At 43.2% G+C, this 14,722-nt stretch overlaps 1 protein-coding gene across 6 annotated transcripts in view; it reads left to right on the top strand.

Annotated features, from left to right (window-relative positions):
- tpk1 (thiamin pyrophosphokinase 1) overlaps positions 1–14,722 on the top strand; it is a 381,820-nt gene that overhangs the window by 192,631 nt on the left and 174,467 nt on the right. For all 6 annotated transcript variants that reach the window (XM_078236390.1, XM_078236382.1, XM_078236417.1 and 3 more), the window contains one exon: positions 8,470–8,565. In XM_078236390.1, coding sequence (XP_078092516.1) covers positions 8,470–8,565 — 96 coding nt within the window. The remainder of the gene's footprint in view (positions 1–8,469; positions 8,566–14,722) is intronic.

Raw genomic sequence — 14,722 nt, 5'->3', positions numbered from 1 at the left:
AGCTCCTTCCTCCCCAGTCCACCAGTGAGTTCTGGAGGTCTCAAGGGGCAGGGCCTCAACATGCCAGGAAGACCCAGCTGCATAGAGATCAGGACCCCATCTTTAAAGGGTATCCCAATCATAATCTGAGTAAGCCACCTCCCAATCCATCACGGAGGTCTCAGCAGCCCCCTTCTCCACCTCCAGTCAGAGTCGGGCACTTCTCTCCCTCCCCAATCCCCCAATCATTGGCAGGCAAGGTCACTGCAGACAGCAATGTTACTACATGACTGCATCATCGAATGAAAGAGTTAGTGAAAATGAAAGCGAGTATTAGCAAAAAGTAGCTCAGAAATCAACAAGTGTCCCTTGAGAAGAAACTCCAGGAAAAGAATGTTGACCACTGATTCTCAGGATGTGGGCTTTGCTGGGAAGATTTATAATTCATCTTCAGTTTTCCTAAGAAGATCGTAGGGGGCCTTTTTGAACTGCAGAGTCATGGTTTGCTACAACTGTCACTTCAGGCAGCCTTTGAGAGTCAATCATATTGTGCAGGACTGGAGTGATAAATAGGCCAACTGGGTAAGGATAGCAGATTTCATTCCTTGAAGGAACCATTTGAATTTTTACAATTCTTTATGTTCACATCATGATCACTTACTGATTACACCTGTCCATTTCCAGCTTTTTATAAAACAAAACTGTGCTTAAATTCTCAAGCTGCCATGGTAGGATTTGAAATCTCATTCTCACGCTTATTATTCTAGAGCTCTGTATTACTGATACAGTATTATAACCAGTGCATTACTGGACCCCAGATTCATGAAGTAAATTTTAGTAAAAACTGGCCAAATTCTTTTTGTCCCATTTGTTCTCTGGATTTGGGTGGCATGGTTAGTGACCCCCCATTTATTTCTTGTTCCCAGTTTCCCTAATAACATTGCATTGGGCCGTTCTTAAACAACTCTATGCTGAAAGTTCTGCAGCAGTAGATTTCACTGTGGCATCCTTGTTTATGGATACATCTCTTTTAGAATGTGCAGGCGTAGTATGTTGGTACTTGGCAAAGAACGAGTAGTTCCTAACTTTGTTTGGGCAGATAATTTGAACCTTGGCAAACTCTTTGGATGGTGTGACGGCTTCTGCGTTTTTCATAAGACTGCTCGTGATGCATATTATCGTCATGTTTTGGTTTGTCAGTCACTTACTGTATATGTTTTTGAGGGGATACCAGATTGTCATTCTTATTGTTTGAAGGTACAGGTTGTGTACAGTCAATTTCAGTCAGTGCACAGCTCTTTATAGATGCATCAACCTTTACTCTAATGCACTTCCACTCCTGATGGCCCTTTTTGCCACATGCTTTGCTGGAAAGCTAGGCATTTCCTTGGTGCATGCAGAAGGCCACAGTTTCCATTTGCCTTGCTAGGTTTAAGTGTTGTAATGAGTACGTCAGGAATTAGGGCTGTTCTTGAGACATGTAAGCTTTGTTGGCCTGTGAGGATTGCTCTGTACTTCTTTGAATCATTCATTAGATGAGGAAACTAAATGTAATATTTTGAAGTTTGCAGATGACACAAAGCTGGGTGGGGAGGGGGGCTATGAGGAGGATGCCCAGATCCTTCATTGTGATTTGGACATGTTGAGTGAGTGGGCAAATGATTGGCATATGCAATATCATTTGGATAAATGTGAGGCTATCCACTTTGGCAGCAAATACAGAAAGGCAGATCACTATGTGAATGGCCATAAATTAAGGGAGGGGAATGTGCAGTGCGATCTGGGTGTCCTCGTACATCAGTCACTGAAGGTAGGAATGCAAGTGCAGCAGACAGTAAAAAAGGCAAATGGTAAATTGGTCTTCATAGCGAGAGGATTTGAGTACAGGAGCAGGGATGTCTTGATGCAATGATGCAGGACTTTGGTAAAGCCACACTTGGAATATTGTGTGCAGTTTTGGTCTCCTCACCTGAGGAAGGATGTTTGCTCCAGAGGGAGTGCAGGGAAGGTTTACCACATTGATTCCTGGGATGGCAGGACTGACGTATGATGAGAGATTGAGTTGGTTAGGATTGTATTTGCTGGAGTTCAGAGGTATCTCATAGAAACCTATAAAATTTGAACATGACTAGACAGGTCGATGGAATAAGGACGTTCCTGAAAGTGGGGGTGTTCAGAACCAGGGGTCACAGTCTGAGGATATAGGGTAAAGCGTTTACAGGGTGGAGATGAGGAGAAATTTCTTCATCCAGAGAGTGGTCAGCCTATGGAATTCATTGCCACAGAAAATAGCTGAGGCCAAAACGTTGAGTATTTTCAAGAAGTAGTTAAATACTTGAGGCAAAAGGGGATCAAAAGATATGGGGGGGGAAGGTGGGATCAGGCTACTGAGTTGGATGATCAGCCATGATCATAATGAATGGTGGAGCAGGCTCCAAGGGCCAAATTGCCTCTTCCTGCTCCTATTTTCCAAGTTTCTATGTTTGTAAGAATCACAGAATTGTTACAGTGCAGAACGAGGCCATTTGGTGTCTGCACCGGATCTCCAAATGAGCATCATGACTTAGTGATATTCCTCTGCCTTTTCCCTGTAACCCTGCACATTGTCTCTATTCAAGTAATCATCTAATGGCCTCTTGAATGCCTCGATTGAACCTGCCTCCACCTCACTTCGAGCCACTGTGTTCCAGACCTGAACCATTCGTTGTGAAAATGTTTTTTCTCTCACCACATTAGCTTCTTTTGCAAATCACTTTAAATCTGTGCTTACTTCCATCCTTGAATAGTTCTAGAATGTTATACATTTTGACCTTGTCTAGCAGATCTTTCTGGAACACTTCCATGGGAGTGGATGCGATCGGCAACACAACAATTCTATCTGTTAACTCTGCTTGAAAAATCAATACATACCCTTTGTGCTGCGTCTGCTGACAAAGTGGTTTATGGATTCAATAGGTTGTTGTGGAGATGACACCAACTCTTGTCGATAAATATGGAAGTTTAACCTGGTTCTGAATCAGTTTTCCAATGTAGTCCATATCTTTTGAAGATTCTTTGGCTCACCTTCTGTAAGTCCTGACTTGTTCAGACTGTGCGGATCTTCATTCCCGATTGCCCGGTGAATTTTTATGGCTTTCTTGCCTGGTTCAGGCACACCTGAATCAAGAAACCATAACTCGGTACGCTGTTTAAACATTTTGAATTGGAAAGTAGGTCAGCTGCATCCCAATTTAAACTGCGGAATTCTGTGGACATTTAGACAATATCCCACCAATAGTACCTGGAATGAGTGCCACAGTGGCCACTTTCACATCCTTTTCCAAAGCTCCACCCGTTTAATCACAACCTTTCCTGGCTCAATTTTCTGCATTTTATTTGGTTTTTTTTGTTCGACCCTCCCTCATTTGTTATCCATCTGACCCACACCATTGTTACTCACCTTTCCTAATGGAACTAACCCGCTGCTGGTCCTCTCAAAATGGGGTCCCATTCAGTGAACTGACAGGTTCTGCACTGCAATCTCACCACGAGATATCACCTGCTGACCAGCTCTTTATTTGAGGACAATCCGAGCACTGTGTCTTCAAAGCTTTCCTGTGCAATCATGACGCTGCAATATCAACCTTCTCCGGTCTGACCAGCATGTTGAGAATCATCTCATGTCATTTATGACATATGCTTTTCATATGGGCTATGCTGGCAGCCTTTCCAGCGGGGATAGGCCCCGCCCACTGATTTTTAATGAGATTCACGCTAGTGCACTCTGTGATGCACATTTTGAAAGTTCCGCTGAAAAAACTAGCAGGATTTACTCCTGTTTTTACATGAATTTGACACTTAGATTTTTTTTTTAAGAATCCCATCCATAGTGCCTGTAATATATCCCATCGTTTGACATTTACAGATCTAGTTGAGATTCCTAACTATTTTATATTTTGGTAAATATTTCCAAGCATATATCTCAATGATGGTACTGTGAGTCATCTCATGCCATGTTATACAATCTTTGACTGTTCACCATGTCGTACCTTTATTTAATCTTATTGCCAGGCTGTTTCACCATGTCATTCAGAAGGAATGCACAACAAGTTCTGATTTTATAATTTTGAGTCAGTGACACTGAAAGAACAGCGATATAATTCCAAGCCAGGATAGTGTGTGACCTGGAGGGGAACTTGCAGATGGCGGTGTTCCTATGTGACTGCTGACTTTTCCCTTCTAGGTGTTGGAGGTCACAGGTTTGGGAGCTGCTGTCAAAAGAAGCCTTGGCAGGTTGCTGCAGTGCATCTTGTAGGAAGTGGGTGGGCTGTTTTGTGTTGAATGGTGTCAAGCCTCTTGAGTGTTCTTGGAACTACAGTCATTCAGGCAAGTGGAGAGTATTCATTACACTCCTGACTTGTGCCTTGTAGATGTTGACCAGGCTTTGGGGAGTCTGAAGGTGAGTTACTAGCTGCAGAATTCCCATTCTTTGACCTGCTTTTGTATCCATTGTCTTTATATGGCTGGTCCTGGTCAGATTCTGGCTAATGATAAACCTCAGGATGTTGATAAAATGGGATTCAGTGAAGGTAATATTATTGAATGTCAAGAGGAGATGGCTAGATTCTCTCTTGTTGGAGATGGTCATTGCCTGCCACTTGTGTGGCGTGATTCTGATCTTATGATGAAGGGAAGGTCATTGATGAAGCAGCTGAAAACGATTGTCCCTTGATCACCGTTCAATGGAACTCCTGCAGTATGTCCTGGGCTGAAATGGTTGGTCTTCAATCACCACAACTATCTTTCTTTATGTGCCAGCCAGTGGAGAGTTTGCCCCTGATTCCCATTGATATCAATTATCCCAGGACTCCTTGATGCCAACTCAGTCAAATGCTGCCTTGAAGTCAAAGGCTGTCACTCTCTCCTCACCTCTGGGATTGTACCCAATGAGACAGCCAATGAACCGGAACAGCCAACAGAGAGATCCGCGGTGCAGCAACCGAAGAGGCAAGAGTCGAATTGGACTCCTCTGGAAGGCCGCTGCCCTCGACTCGACATGTACGCCCAAGCCGTCAGGAGGTGTGTCAATGCCAGATTCATCAGCCGCACTCACAAGACAGCCCCGAACGTCACCCAAGCACAACAAAATGCCATCCGTGCTCTCAAGACCAACTGCAACATTGTCATCAAACCAGCAGACAAAGGAGGAGCCACCGTCATACTGAACAGAACGGATTACTGCAAAGAAGCGTACCAACAGCTGAACTAGAAGGAACACTACAGACAGTTACCCGCAGATCCGACCAAAGAACACACCCGCCAACTCAACAGACTAATCAAGACCTTTGATCCAGACCTTCAGAGCACCCTCCATGCACTCATCCCACCGGCAGTTTCTAGCAGAAACGTCCACGCTTGAGAGTACAAGACGATGCGCTGTACACTTTTTCTCAACAGTAATGAAAACAACAAACAGGACTAAACCTTGCTGCCTTTCACTTCAAACTGGAAAAAACGAGTTACTCAACTGCGACAAACACAAGCTCTAACTGCACAGTAATATTTGTGCCCATACTGTGAAGTATGTTAGTCTACAAATATTATTTGCCTCAATGTTAAAACTGGGTTTTTTACCGCATGGAAACAGCTCCTCTTCCCCACGTGTGTCTCCCCACTGCAGCTTCCTCTGCCTCCCGCCGTTTTTCTTTTTCCCTCCCCCTAAGTAATCTGATTGGCTTAAAGTGCAGCTCTCTAGAAAATGGATTGGCTTAGCTTACATCACTCAAACAAACAGTATCTGTTCACGGTATTGGGCCCAGTAAACAGGATATTGAAACTCACAAGAAAACAAAGAACAATGGTAAATGTCTTTTTCATTAAATTTACCCATATTTCAAGAAAACACACTCTTTTCATTTTTCTTTCATTTATCCTTTTTTTCAGGCCCCTACAAGTATATTGAATGTATAATTATAAAATCCTCCAGAATTTATGTGTGAAACACTGGAGGGTGACGAGCTGCTGTATCAAACAATATAAATATCTTAAACTGTTTGACGAAAGCTGAGTGTTAAATAACCCAATACCATAGTGAGTGGTTGTAAGGTCAAGCTAGGGTCTGATTACTTGATCAGTAGGGGCTTCTGGTGAATATATCAAACTACAAGGGTAGAACAAAACTACAGAGTCATGCCAAAATCTCCCAACAAAGCATGTGTGCCCCAGCTGGAGGACATAACATGATAAGGTCAGGGAAGATAGTGTTGAAGGAAGGTTTAGAGAGAAATAGTACCCTTGCTCAGGTGCCTGTCAAAAGTATATTTCTAAGGATAGATGCTGTATAAACCTGACTTTGTGTGAAAGTATAATCTAAGAACCACTATGCAATCATAAAGGACAGCCTCCATCAGGTTAACAGAGGCTCAGAATACTAAATGACACAAAATGGCTGCCTGCTGAGTTGCCATATTTCTGAACACAATTAGCTGGGTAAATCACACCTCAGAATGCAAGCTTGTGGAAACAGCAGAGACAGTTACCACAGACAGGAGGAATGTTCGTCGAAATAACAGTAGCTGGTACGAGCTGATGGTCTTGGGTCTCTAGTGGAAAACACAGTAAGAAGTCTCACAACACCGGGTTAAAGTCTAACAGGTTTATTTGGTAGCAAACGCCACTAGCTTTCGGAGCGCTGCCCCTTCGTCAGGTGAGTGGGAGTTCTATTCACAAACAGGGCATATAAATACACAAACTCAATTTACAGAATAATCATCCCACATCATCTCTAATGGAAACCAGACACATAAGATGAAGAAAGGTATTCACAGACAGTGATAAGGAGGCCCATAGAACAAGGAACACTGTAGACTCAAGGACTCCAGATGGGGATGGGGGGTGGGGAGGTGGGGTAGAAGATAACACTAATGAGGTTCCATGAAACGTGATGCATGACACCATGAGCTGATCATGCACAAACCTATCTTACGTAATGTTGGATTTCAATGGCTATGTAACTTGATGTATGTAATCTATAAATAGATAATATTGGATGATGTCCAGCCAGGATGGACTGTGTAGATGTTTAGAAAATATATAAGAATGGATGTTTTTTCTTTGTTCGACAGAGAGAGGTGCGGGGCTTTAACAGAGACCATCTCCCCACTGGTGTAATAAACCGTTTGATGCGAGGCCCAGCCCTGACCATTGAGTGATTTATTCACGATTCTCTCCTGCTGACGATAGCATATGTTGGTTGCTTTAATCTAGTGAGAACAGGGTGATACATTTCACTCAAGTTGCATTCAAATAGGGACCACTATTTAGTAAATGCAGGGAGGATGTAATTCTACATGGCTAGGTGGAGAGATAAGGCCACCCTGACTCAAAGGATAGTTAGATATTCATGACCCAAGCCAGGGACAGGAACAGGAGGCGATAATGACCTGCTGAGCAGAGATACCCATTAATCCCACCTAAGGCCATAAATGATGAACTAGCTATTCGTCACCAAGGCTGGCCACTCACACACCCCTACCATTACTAATAGTCACTTCAATTGGATCAAGGGGATAACGTATGTAATCAATAGACCTCAGAATCGGCTGAGATGGGCCGAGTAACTGTGTAAAAGTTGATGATTTTCTTTGCCTCAATGGAGTTGTATTTGGGCTTATCCTGTGACTTCTCCCCGCTGGTGTGAGAGCTCAATAAACCGTTTGACGCCTGAAACAGACCTGAGTGTGGAGTGATTCCTCTGAACTCATTCACGCTAACACTCTATGTTGGAATTTTTGATCTTTTTTCAACTGGAGTCAATTTAGTGGGGAAGCAGACGGAGCCCAAAAAGCTAAGTTTTGTTAATTTTTATTTTAACTTTCCTTTTGGGGCTAAACAGAGCAGGAATACTTTGCTGGGCCTCATGAGATAGACTTAGACTTCCCTCATCATGCATGAGCCTTTCATCACTCCTTTCCCAATAATAAGACATACACACAAGGCCTCAATAACTGATCCCATTAGTTCCTTGCTCTTATTGACTGGCTTGCTGGATTTTTGGCTGCGACTGAAAACAGATGGGAAGTCAGCCAGCAGGATTTAACTCATAGGAGTTGAAATGGGAATGAACAAAAACCAGCAGTGTGTGAGTTTCCAACACCACTGCCTACACTCGCAAAATTAGCCCAGAGTTGAAATCAAGGCCCGTATCTTTTTATTATTTTGTAATTTACATTTGGATAGGTTGAGGTGGGAATTCTGTTGGATAACCAGTCACGAGCAAGTGACAAAAGCTGCCCATGGGATAATCTAAATACAGCTTTTCATCGTGGGAAAACATCTGTGCTTTGCCCAGTTCTTCTCCTGACATACCTGAAAGATAACTTACTGTTTTAATTTATTAAGCCGACTAAGCCACGGAAGAGAGCCTGTCATTGCATTTTATTGTGGAGGCAAAATATATAGGATATTAGTCTATTTTGTTGTCTTCAATAATCTCTCCATTCATTTTTCTAGAAGTGTGAAATCATTGATACACCGGATCAGGACTTCACCGACTTCACAAAGTGCTTACAGATACTACTTCAGAAAGTAAAGGAACAAGAGCTAGAGGTATTATATAGACGTGCAATGTTTTAGAGTTGCTTCAAGCAACTCTGGATCAGATTGGTTTTCAACATTTTGTTTTTAAATCAAAAGCCCAGCTCCACTGTAAAAGTAAAAATTGAAATTTTCACTGATATGGAATATTCTAACTTGCATCTAAGCTGTGGCATTGGACTTTACTCCAAATAAGTTATAAAATTCTCCCAAATGTTCCATCAAGTGTCAATGGATCAAATGTCCCAACTTATTGCAGCGAGTGAATTGTGTACAGTTTTTCCTACTCCATTTCAGTACAGATGTAAAGGTCATAGAAAAGGTGCAATGCAGATTCACTGGGATGGTATTAGTTATGAGGAGTCGGTGTAGCTCAGTTGGCTGGACAGCTGGTTCATGATACCAACAGCATGGGTTCAATTCCCATACCGGCTGAGGTTATTCATGAAGGCCCATTTTCTCAACCTTGCTCCTCGCCTGAAGTGTAGTGATCCTCAAAAGTGAGAGCAGCTTCTGGTCATCGGGGACTATGCCAACTTTACCCATCAGTTATGAGACACTGTAGTTATGAAGAAAGAATAGGATTTTCTTCACAAGGGCTGATGGGAAACATGACATAAGTACTCATGGTTAAGTGTGCGATATGGTAAATTAGTCAGAGATAGAATCCCTACAATAGAATCATAGAATCCTTACAGTGCAGAAGGAGGCCATTCAGCCCATCGAGTCTGCATTGGCATCAATCCCACACAGGTCCTATCCTTATAACCCCAAGTATTTACCCTGCTAATCTTCCTAACCTACACATCTTGGTACACTAAGAGATCACAACAGGTCCACAGCAGACTCCATCTCCCTGGCCCTACACTCAACCCTGGTACACTTGGATAACAAAGACATCTATGTCAGACTCCTATTTATTGACTACAGCTCAGCCTTCAACACCATTATTCCTACAAAACTCTTCTCCAAACTCCATGGCCTGGGGCTCAGCTCCTCCCTCTGCGACTGGATCCTAGATTTCCTAACGCACAGACTGCAATCAGTAAGGATAGGCAACAGCACAAACTCCACGATCATCCTCAACACTGGTGCTCCACAAGGCTGTGTCCTCAGCCCCTTACTATAGTCCTTATACACACCTATGACTGTGCGGCCAAATTCCCCTCCAACTTGATTTTTAAGTTTGCTGATGACTCCACTGTAGTGGAACAGATCTCAAACAATGAGGAAATAGAGAATCTGGTGAACTGGTGTGACGACAATAATCTGTTGCAGCAATAGGTGAACTCTAGTGGATCCAGGCAATTTGGGAGGCCAGAATTGATTCATGCCATGACTAACCTTTCGAAGCACTTCATAATGATAAATGCCAGAGCCACCAGATGATGGTCATTAAGCTGCTTGGTTTTTCTTTTGTACAGAGATGATGGTTGTCTTCTTGAAGCAGATAGGGATCTCAGATTGGTGTAAAGAGAGATTAAAGATGTCTGTGAATATCCCCGTCGGCTGGTCCACGTAGCACCTGAGCGCTCATCCAGGGTGCACTGGTTCCGGTGATTTTACATGCCTTCTTGCTGTAGCCTGTTATGTCTTGCAGACCTTGCCGTGGTCGGTGGGAATCCATGTGGCTGGCCTGGGTCTTGAGCCTGGCCCAGTACTGTCTTTTGGCATCTTTGCTGGATCTCCGTAAATGTATCTGGGTTTCTTGTATAGCCATGATGTGGAGATGCCAGCATTGGACTGGGGTAAGCACAGTAAGAAGTCTCACAACACCAGGTTAAAGTCCAACAGGTTTATTTGGTAGCACAAGCCACAAGCTTTCAGAGCGCTGCTCCTTCATCAGGTGAGTGGGAGTTCTGTTCACAAACAAGGCATATAAAGACACAAACTCAATTTACAAAATAATGGTTGGAATGCGAGTCTTAAAGGTACAGACAATATGAGTGGAGAGAGGATTAAGCACAGGTTAAAGAGATGTGTATTGTCTCCAGCCAGGACAGTTTGTGAGATTTTGCAAGCCCAACCGGCCTCAACCGGGATCTTGGGTTCATGTCACACTATCTGTAACCCCCACGACTTGCCCGGGCTTGCAAAATCTCACAAACTGTCCTGGCTGAAGACAATACACATCTCTTTAACCTATGCTTAACCCTCTCTCCACTCACATTGTCTGTACCTTTAAGACTTGATTACCTGTAAAGACTCGCATTCCAACCATTATTTTGTAGATTGAGTTTGTATCTTTATATGCCCTGTTTGTGAACAGAACTCCCACTCATCTGATGAAGGGGCAGTGCTCCGAAAGCTAGTGGCTTGTGCTACCAAATAAACCTGTTGGACTTTAACCTGGTGTTGTGAGACTTATTACTTTCTTGTATAAGTCAGGGTCACCTGACTTGAACGCCTCAGACCTGGACTTCAGCAAGCAATGGATATCCCTGTTCATCCATGGTTTCGGTTGGGAAACACATGGATTTGCTTCTTTGGTGCACTGCCTTCTACACACTTACGAATGAAGTCAGTTACTGTAGTGACGTACTCATTCAGGTTGGTCGCTGAGTTCGTAAATATTAACCAGTCCACTAACTCAAATCAGTCCGGTAGGAGATCGTCCAATTCCTCAGACAAACATTGCACAACTTTCTCTGTCGGATTCTCCCGTTTCAGTTTTTGCTTGTAAGCCTGGAGCAGGAGCACAGCCTTGTGATCTGCTTTGCCAGAGTGTGGGCGGGTGATTGAGAGGATAGGCATGTTTGATGTTTGTGTAGCAGTGTCTAGAATGTTTGGGCTTCTGGTGCAACAGGAGACATGTTGGTGGAATCAGTTTTACAATATAGAATTATTGAAGCAGAGTTCAAAAGTTCTTTTGAAGGTACCTGAAATAGTTACTTGAAGAATAAATATTAAAGAGTATTGTTAAGAAGATAGTGATAGACTTTAAGGTAATGTGGACAGACTGTTGGAATGGCCAGACCTGCGGCAAATGAAATTTACTGCAATGAAGTGTGAAACAATACATTTTGTCAGGAAGAATAATGAGGAGTTGATATAAAATAAAGTATTCAGTTCGAAAGGAGGAACAGAAACAGAGACATGCACAAATTGTTGAAGGTGGACGGATAGGTTGAAAACATGAGGGATCTTATAGGCAGAGGCATAGACTAGAAAAGTAAGGAAATTATGGTCAATCTTTATTAAAGAAAAACTGGTTACTGCCTCAAGTGGAGCATTATGTCCAATTCTGGACATTGCACGTCTGGAAGAGTTTGAAGACTTTAGTGAGGGTCCAGAGTGTTTCCGGGGATAAGGGACTTCTGTCATATGCATTAGATTGAAGAAGCTGACATTGTTCTCCATAGAGATGAGAAGGACCTTTGATGGATATATTCAAAACGAAGAGGGATCTAGACAGAGTAGACAGAAGGAAGCTGGTGATTCAAAGGTGACATGAGGTAAAACCTTTTTTATGCAATGGGTAGTTAGGATTCAGAATGCACTGCCTGATAGTGTAGTAGATGCAGATCCAATTGTAGCTTTTGCAAGGGAATTAGACTGAAATATTTGCAGGGCTACAGAGGAGTGGGATTAGCTATGTTGGTCTTGCTGAATGAGAACTGACATGGACCCTATGTGCCAATCGGGCTTCCTCTGTGCCATAACTATTCTGTGTAGCAAGCAGGTGTGAGTGGTCTTAGATAAGCTGGCTAATGTGGAGAAAAAACAGATTTGGTGGTCAAATGTCATAGAGTAGTTTTCTAAGACTCCAGGTGGTGATGATCCGCATTTACCACCACTATCCATCTAGATGGTAGTGGTTGCATGTTTGGAAGGTGCCATCAAAGGGACCTCGGTGAGTTGCTGCAATGCATCTTGTAAATGACACACACTACTGCCACAGTGTATCCGTGGTGGAGGGAGTGCATGTTGAAAATGGTGGATGGAGTATCACTCAAGAGGGTTGCTTTGTCCAGGTTAGTGTCACAGTCTTATGGAAAAGTGGAGTTGTGGATTATCACATCAGAAAAGTCATGATGTCACTGAATAGTAGAGCAGACTTGATGGGCTGAATGGCTTACTTCTGGTCCGATGACATCTGGTCTTCATGAGTGTTGTTGGAGCTGCCCTCATTTTGGCAGATGGAGAGCATTTTATCACACTCCTGATTTTAACCTTGCAGATGGTGGTTATGCTTTGGGGGGGGTCACGAGGTGAATTACACACCACAGAATGCCCATCTCTGACCTGTTCTTGGAGCCATAGTACTTATATGGCTGGTCCAGTTCAGTTTCTGGTCAATGGTAACCTCCAGGATGTTGATAGTGGGGGATTCAATGGTGGTGAGTGTCTGGAACAAGCTACCAGAGGTAGTAGTAGAGGCGGGTACAATTTTGTCTATTAAACAGCATTTAGACAGTTACATGGGTAAGATGAGTATAGAGGGATATGGGCCAAATGCGGGCAATTGGGATTAGCTTAGGGGTTTAAAAAAAAAGTGGCATGGACAAGTTGGGCCGAAGGGCCTGTTTCCATGCTGTAAACCTCTATGACTCTATGAATGGCGGAGCAGGCTCAATGGGCTAAATGGCCCACTCCTGCTCTTCTGTTCCTATATACATGGAAATTTCCCAGGAAGTTTAAACTTTTGATGGGTTGATTTCCTGCTGCCTGGGATTTTCCACCGTCAATTCCCATACTGAGCTTGGGGCAGACGCTAAGGCCAGATAGGGAAGACTTACCTGGATACTGACCTAGGAAACGTTATATAGTTTAAAACATGGTGTAATAACTAGGTAACTCCACAACCAATTCACCTCGATTCAACCATCTCCCCTCCCCCACAACCTTCCGACAAACCAGCTCGCCCCCAACCACCCGACTACTCTCCTGAGGGGCAATTCAACTACCCCTCAAATCCAAATTAATCTGACTAACCCCCTCCAACCTAACCTGACTACCAAAACTACTCAACTACCCTCTGATCCAACCCACTAACCAGTACTGCCCTCGACTACTTAATTACCGTCTCAACCAACCCAACCGCCCCCAACCCCCGCCTCCCCAACCACTGGACTATCCCTGATCACTTGAGTCCCGCTGACAATAGCTCTCAAACCTTTTTGGTTGCAAAATCCCTTTTCAAATCGAGTAATAATCACAGATCCATCTAAATTACATATTATATGATACTCAGCAAATGAAAATACTGCATGTAGAGTGCGTTTTAATATTACCAAGAAAACAGAAATTTCCCTATAGATATCAGATATCTGTGAGATGATTCTGCCTACATCACACCGCAGAGGTCTACCTATTCTTGTACCCTCTCCACCTGAGTGAAACAGTTCGCCCACTCTGCAGCACTTGTGGTGGCTGTACTCCACTCCTGCCTTCCACTCAAGTCTCCCATTGTTTTGCCAACATCCTGGCAAGTCTCTGCAGAACCCAGTTTGAGAGCCATAGTCATGTAATAATCGCACCTCAATATTGCTCCCAAATACATTAATAATGTTTCGATATCCCACACAATCTCCTGCTCGTGACCTTGACAAGCCAAATTTCAAGGTTTTTTTTTGTTCTTTGGATGTGCTGTTTAGGTTGCTGTTAATTCCAATTCCTTGCTGCCTTGTGAAGGTCTTTCCCTTAAATCTTGATTTATTGCTAAATTATAGACATGCTCATATTGTGAACTGATAGTCATTAGGAACTGAATAGTGATTGCCCAAGATAATTTCACACAGGATGCTGGCAGTTAAGAAAGAAACTAATACAAACTACAGTGTTTGAGGTCAAGACCCAGGGGAAAAAAGATGATTCAAGTGGCGAGTGATGTTTCTGACTTTGGATGCTAGCTATCCCCCGAAGTTTGCCGTTTTGAATGTACTACATTAAAAGATAAACTTTACAATGCTATTTTTGGGTTTGTTTTATGCAATGTGCATAATCAAAATTGCTCTCAGTTTTGAGCATCTGTGTCAAATTTCCTCTTAACCCTCTCTTTGGTCTCCTCCGATAACTAAAGCCTCATATGCCTCTGATATCACCTTAGTAGACCTGTATGGACCAACTCCATGGCTTTGGCATCGTTTTCTTGAAATAGGATAACTTCCTGATTTCAACCAAATTTTTCAACTTCCCTCCCTCAAATTGTCAGCAGCTTCCAAGGGCC

The sequence above is a fragment of the Mustelus asterias genome, chromosome 2 (assembly GCF_964213995.1).
Source record: "Mustelus asterias chromosome 2, sMusAst1.hap1.1, whole genome shotgun sequence".
In the NCBI taxonomy this organism is placed as follows: Eukaryota; Metazoa; Chordata; class Chondrichthyes; order Carcharhiniformes; family Triakidae; genus Mustelus; species Mustelus asterias.
Note: the sequence above shows the minus strand (reverse complement) of the source record. Positions and strands in the feature narration are given on the sequence as shown.